At 45.2% G+C, this 7500-nt stretch overlaps 1 protein-coding gene across 1 annotated transcript in view; it reads right to left on the bottom strand.

Annotated features, from left to right (window-relative positions):
- Positions 1–7500, bottom strand: part of LOC308336762 (receptor-type tyrosine-protein phosphatase mu-like) — a 128588-nt gene that overhangs the window by 96892 nt on the left and 24196 nt on the right. Inside the window, 1 exon segment of the mRNA XM_080794302.1 lies at positions 1337–1447. Coding sequence (XP_080650428.1) covers positions 1337–1447 — 111 coding nt within the window.

Here is a 7500-nt window from a genome sequence, read left to right as displayed (position 1 = left end):
TGTGTGTGTGTGTGTGTGTGTGTGTGGGTGTGGGTGTGTAATTAATCCTCTGCTTCTGTCTCTCACGTGATTGGCTGGGTGATTTAAGAGCAATGCCTTGCCATTCGTCAGCGACTTAACCTCTGAAGCCATGTGAGGCACACACACACACACACACACACACACACACACACACACACACACACACACAAAGCTATAACACATAAATACACTGGGCACACTTGTGTCTTTTGTTTCCTGTGATGTATGACGCTCTATAGGGTGCATGTGACATGGTGTGTTCCAGAGCACGTTGCAGCAGTCAGTCAGTCAGTGTGTCATGGTGTGTTCCAGAGCACATTGCAGCAGTCAGTCAGTCAGTGTGTCATGGTGTGTTCCAGAGCACGTTGCAGCAGTCAGTCAGTCAGTGTGTCATGGTGTGTTCCAGAGCACGTTGCAGCAGTCAGTCAGTCAGTGTGTCATGGTGTGTTCCAGAGCACGTTGCAGCAGTCAGTCAGTCAGTGTGTCATGGTGTGTTCCAGAGCACATTGCAGCAGTCAGTCAGTCAGTGTGTCATGGTGTGTTCCAGAGCACGTTGCAGCAGTCAGTCAGTCAGTGTGTCATGGTGTGTTCCAGAGCACGTTGCAGCAGTCAGTCAGTCAGTGTGTCATGGTGTGTTCCAGAGCACGTTGCAGCAGTCAGTCAGTCAGTGTGTCATGGTGTGTTCCAGAGCACATTGCAGCAGTCAGTCAGTGTGTCATGGTGTGTTCCAGAGCACGTTGCAGCAGTCAGTCAGTCAGTGTGTCATGGTGTGTTCCAGAGCGCATTGCAGCAGTCAGTCAGTGTGTCATGGTGTGTTCCAGAGCACTTTGCAGCAGTCAGTCAGTCAGTGTGTCATGGTGCGTTCCAGAGCACATTGCAGCAGTCAGTCAGTCAGTGTGTCATGGTGCGTTCCAGAGCACATTTCAGCAGTCAGTCAGTGTGTCATGGTGCGTTCCAGAGCACGTTGCAGCAGTCAGTCAGGGTGGAACACTGTGTGGGCTCTAGCCACTTATTGTATATTCCCTCAAGGGTATAAACCGCTCACAATTGTGACATTATCGCCTAATCTATCTAGTAATCTATCTAGTAATGAAGACACTGAACCCCTAATTTCTCCTGATGTGCTGGTTGGTGCCTTGCCTTTGGTGTATGAATGTATCTGTGAATGGGTGAATGTAATGTACAATCTATGTAAAGCGCCGTTGCTATAAAAATGCACCATTTACCATCGTAACTGTGTGTGTGACAGACAGACAGACAGACAGACAGACAGACAGACAGACAGACAGACAGACAGGCAGACAGACAGACAGACCTGAGGGCATCCAGGGGTTGTGTTGTTGTGCGTCGGTCGTCGTCTGTTCCCAGTCAAAGTCGTCATCCTTGGACTGAATGAATCCACAGTCTGACTGACTGCTGCACGCACCTGATGAATACAACCGTTTAACAACATTAGTAACAACATTAGAACAATATTCAGATTATTAACATTATCAAAAACAACATGAATGAATCCAGTCTGACCGAGTGCTGCACTCACCTGATGAATACAACAATATAATGTATGTTAATTAATGTTAATGTGGTCATTACATTAACAAGAGTTCAACTATGTTCTAGCTGCAATTAATGTGGTTACACTCTCTCTCTCTCTCTCTCTCTCTCTCTGTCTTTCTCTCTGTCTCTCTCCCGCCCCCTTTTTATCTGAGCTTGTAATCAAGCAATCAATGCTGAGCCTGTGTTGCTTGTTGTAATCAAGTTATGTGCAGATGCGTCCGTTGAAAAATACACCCTCGCTGTACCTCCATGTCAACAGCATGCCATCTATGAATATGCCTTGTGATGTTGTGGCTACATCTACAGTATCTACTTCATATTCTAATGTCCATGTGGGTTTAAACAGTCATTTGATCTATCCATCCAACCGTCCGTCCATACAGTACATGGCATACATCTTTCTATAACACAACATTATTTCATAACATCACATACTGTAAAGTCAACATAAGACTCTTGAGCTTGAGCTTTCAACTCTTCTGGGAGGAAGAACCCCTCATGTTCAATACTAAATGAATTAATTAATTAAGTTAAACACATCAAGCTGCACCGGTTTAAATAGAATCTAGTAGAAGATTATTCGACCTTGAAGATCATGGGACGGACTGATAACATCTGCTGTTGAAAGCACAGGAAAAGCAGCCCTTTTCTGAGGAGACCTGCACTGTTAAGCACTGAACAACATCTGACCTGCACTCTGAACCTTTTCATTCAATCCATTTACGACCTGTGTGTGTGTGTGTGTGTGTGTGTGTGTGTGTGTGTGTGTGTGTGTGTCGAGACTCCTGTCAAATGGAAACAGAATGAGCCTTTAAGTCATTCAATGTAATAGCCTTGACAGTTGACACACGCGCGCACACACACACACACACACACACACACACACACAGTTTGTAACACAGTATACAGTAAGTGTGTACACATGACATGCATGTGAGATACAGTAAACAGCTCCCAAACAGACGTTCCATTTATAATTTAAACTGTATGATAGTGACTTCTGAGCCGTGGGATCAACACTATACCTCATCCTTCTGTCCTTCTGAGCCGCACGATCAACACGACCTCATCCTTTCTGTCCTTATGAGCCGTGGGATCAACACTACCTCATCCTTCTGTCCTTCTGAGCCATGGGATCAACACTACCTAATTATTCTGAGCCATGGGATCAACACTACCTCATCCTTCTGAGCCATGGGATAAACACTACCGTATCCTTCTGTCCTTCTTAGCCGTGGGATCAACACAATACCTCATCCTTATGTGGCCATTACATTTTTTTTTTTGTTTTATCATTACACAGAACTAAGTTTGAAAATGACAAATCCACATTCACCACACGGACCCTGTAGTGGTAAAAGAAACACAAGACCAGAGTGACAACGCAACATGAGGCAGGTCAAGGATCATCTAAACAAGGACAGGACAGGACACAGAGGTTCCATTCCGTGTCATAACATGCACCACAGACTCTCTGGAAGGCTAACTGCCAACTGGAAGTTCAATGGAATGCATTGTAGTCGATGAGAGGCCGGCTGGACCAGCTTATCAATGAATAAACATATTTGTTTTTGTAACAATTACAACCTTTGTCATACAATTTGTTCTGGAAAAATAAAAGAAGACACTCTCTTGTATTTAAAGAGAACACAGTTAGTTTCTGACTGGGCAGTGTTCACCCTGGTATTCATCAGGTTTGAACACAGTTAGTTTCTGACTGGGCAGTGTTCACCCTGGTATTCATCAGGTTTGCAGGCTACAATTACTCTGTGATACTTCGGCGAAATTATACAGCGCAAACATTAAGAGATCAGAAAACGTGAGAAAATGTGTTACTTTTCCTGAACTGCTTATTTAATGCAGACTGTGATAATTATTTTCATATCATTGCCGTCAGGCAACTTCATATACCGGTATCCATATTTTGTTTTGAATAATACCCTGCAGTACTTTGTCATACTACAGTGTCACACAACATTAACAAAAAAAGACGGACAAGCTCACAGTGTGTTGTAATATTGTGGATCTGGTATTATTGCCATTTCTGATCTGTCCCAGTGGAAAAACCTGCTATTCATTTTAAGCTTGTGGGTTTTCTACATTTTGAACCATGAAAAGTATCAACAAGGGTTTGTGACTAAATTCAGGGTTTCTGCACAACAGTGACAATATGCTTTTGTCCACCAGGCTCTCAATGACTTCAATAAATTCCATGGAATTTCCAGCTCCAATTTGCCTCCCAGACAGTGCCTGACCAGCCAACGCTGGAATCGCCAGATGTTTCTGGCCTAACCCGCGCATCAGCGCATCAAGTTCATGGTTCACCCAGCCTAGCCAATGTCCACCTCTGGGGCATGGTTGACTCTCCAGCCTGTGTGTTCTGTGCTCCAGGAAAGGTTCTCTGGAGCACATCCTATAAGCAGCTGCTCGACAGCTCTGGGGGGAGGCCCGCTATACCGTTGGCGGCACGACCAGGTGCTGAATACAGTTGCTGAAGCCATCTCTATTCTCTAAAGCCGTGGCCAAAACACAACAGTTGCAAGCAACAACATGGCAAGAGTGTGTGAGTGTGTGAGTGAGAGCAGGCGCAGTCACAGCCCAAACTAGCAGCCGGCCTCCTCACCTCAGCGTTGCACTGGGATCTACGAGTTGACTTTGGGCAGGCGGCTCAAATTTCCAGACCACGTCACAACAACGTCTTTGAGCCAGGCCAGACATTTAAGCAATATTACACGAGAGGGTGTGGGTTAACGTGATTAATGCCACGACAGTGATGCGGTCAGGAACGAGATGAAGTCGAGTTCCGCATATTTTAGGTATAGAGGGCAATTAGATTGCATCAAGGAGTATTTGGCTCAGTTTGCCATCCTTAAAAAAAACAGTTTGATCTGGTTGCACATGGTTGCTGTGAACTAGGCGGAACAGTGAGGGTTTTACAATGCAGGATCTACTTTATTACTCAGGATCCGTATGGTACTTGAGTACAGTACTTGAGTATACTTAGTGACTTTCAGGATTTGTGATTGAAATGTTTTGACAGGAAGTATAACATTGAGCCTCTTCCTCTCTCCAGACTAACAACAGGAAGCACACACGTGCAATTTCCTGTCTGCACGCAGAGGTTGAAAAAGGGTTGAATATGCACCTGCGTGTGTGTGAGTGTGAGTGTGAGTGTGAGTGTGAGTGTGTGTGTGTGTGTGTGTGTGTGTGTGTGTGTGCCTGCGTGTTTAAACGCAGCAGTAATTAATCATAATGTGTTTTATTGATCCAGTACCTCCGTTCACTGCTGAACTTTACACACCAATCAATACACACGCACACGCACACACACACGCACGCACACAGTCATTATGGTCTTTATTTTCCATATTTTGTTCTCATACCCCCCCTCTCTCTCTCTCTCTCTCTCTCTCTCTCTCAGGGCTGATGCAGCATTGTAACGTGTTGCCTGATGTTCCTCATTTCCCTGAGTTATACATACTGTATGTACAGTAATGCTGCATTCACACTGGCAGCTACAAAAGATACAAAGATTCGCAGCAGCAGAGCTGCTGATCAACACACAACACACAACACACACCAAGCAGCAATAAAGCGGTGAGAACAAATATAAAGGAAATATAAAACCTGGTGTTAAACCCAATGACGTTTTCCCTCATTACAAGCAGGAATTAAGAGAAGACGAGTGGGAGGAACGGAGATTTATATCTTTGTGATGCTGGCTTCCATTGAAAATGAATGGTAGCCCGTAGCTTTGTATCTGTGCAGTGTGAGCGCAGCATAAGGCAGTACATTTGAGTATAACTTCTAAACAGTGTTTTGTGAGACACAGAGCTCCACAACACAACACTCGGCCACATCCGTGGTCTATAGGGATCTGATAGAGGTCTGATAACATTTAGTCCATCCCTATGCTATACAGATCAGTCCTTCCATAGAGTCCATAGTGGTGTGATAACATTTAGTCCATCCCTGTGGTCTACAGATTATAGCTGGAGTGTTTGGGGTTGGTCTGACGGGCTGTGTGTCAATCCTCTCTCTCTGTATGGCTCTCTCTCTCTCTCTCTCTCTCCCTCTATCTCTCTCTCTCCCCCTCTTTTTCTATCTAATCTAGTAGACAACTCTCACACACATGCACACAGACATGCGGTCACGCACACGGTCACGCACACGGTCTCACTCACACACACACACACACACACACACAAACACACACACACACACACACACACACACACACACACACACACACACACACCACAAGCACAAATGCAGACATGCACAGTTATCAATTGTACTCATTGCATTCATCTTTCTCGGTAGTATCTCTGTGTCACTGTCGATCTGGGTGCATCTCTTACTCCTTACCTCCCTCCCTCCCCCCCTCTCTCTGTCTCTCTCTCTCTCTAACACAGGGCGTCTGTGTTCAGTATTATCCAACGTAGAGTGACCACAAGCATGTTAACTACAACACACACACACGCTCACACTCACACTCACACACACACACACACACACACACACACACACGGTAAACACTAACTGAATTGAAACCAGTTTGAATGTAATTGGATGGAATGGCATGGTTGCCATGGCTACATGGTATTTGTTGACGAGTGGCCATGTCACTTAATCAGATCTTTCACTCCTTGCTGTACCCGTCCTGTATTTCATATCTACTGTAATGCATTGAAAACTCAATCAATCAATCAGTCTTATTACTATTATTACCGTTCACACCTGTGGTTTGTGGCCGTGATACACGGCACTGCCTTTACCTCTGGCTGTTCGACTACTGGCCAATCACTGCAGGGCCTTTCCTGCATAACAATGCCTCACAGTCGCACGGACACAACGCGGTCAGTGGCCAACGACACATCGCTGTCTTATCTGCCTTCGTTCAAAATGTACGCTTTGTGTGTCTCACTCGGACACGCGATATTCACGGACAAACAACAACAAACACGAGACGTGTAAGCTTCTAGTTGTCATGATGCAATGCACACGGTCGTTCTGCTATAGGTCCATGAACAAAAAACTCTGAAGTTAAAAGGACTAGCATGCTCTGTTGTGTTTGTTTGTTTGTTTGTTTGTTTGTTGGTTTGTTTGTTTGTGTAGTTGAGGTGCTCTTGGTAAGGGGAAACGATAGAAAGAAAATTAACACCAAGGCCACTGGCACTTCCTGAGGTGGTGGTGGTGGACTTGGCGAATGCAAGTCTACTCTCGGTTGGGCATCGAATAAAAGAAAAGTGGGAAAATAAAAGAAAGTGCTGACGCGCTATGACCAAAACGGCCTTCGTCATAGCAGGAACTATATGGGCACAGGTGTGCAGTGGATTCTGGAGTTACGTCCGTTCCAAGGACAATACCGTCATACTGATATAGTCTGATACTGACTCTGTCTGTCATTGGAACGGCTTCTGTTTCCACCTCTGTACAGTGTACAGTTACTGTGCTGATGCATATTGCTGACGTTGTATTGACAGCGTGACTCACTCTTTCTGCACAGTGAGGATATTGTAATGTAAACCATGATGCTGTAATGTAAACCATGATGCTGTCGTATATTGTAGGGAGTGGGACTGTTTTCTATGGTGTTTCTTAATTCCTCCTTTGATTCTTAGGTCTTGTCGTTACTCCTAGCTGTATCCCGCCGTGGGATACATAAAGGTCTGTCTGTCTGTCTGTCGGACTGTCTGGCACACACACGCACGCACGCACGCTCACACAAGCTCACACACACACTCACACACACACACTCACACACACACACACACACACACACACACACACACACACACAGTCCAATTAGCCCGTGTAATCAGGCTTGTCTAATGTGCCTGATATTATCTGGTGTCCGAACCCACACACTGTGAGAGAAAGAGAGAGAGAGAGTGTGTGTGTGTGTGTGTGTGTGTGTGT

The sequence above is a fragment of the Protomyctophum bolini genome (assembly GCF_963924005.1).
Source record: "Protomyctophum bolini genome assembly, chromosome: 21".
Taxonomy (NCBI): domain Eukaryota; kingdom Metazoa; phylum Chordata; class Actinopteri; order Myctophiformes; family Myctophidae; genus Protomyctophum; species Protomyctophum bolini.
The sequence above is the reverse complement of the archived record's forward strand: the minus strand, read 5'-3'. Positions and strand labels throughout refer to the sequence as shown.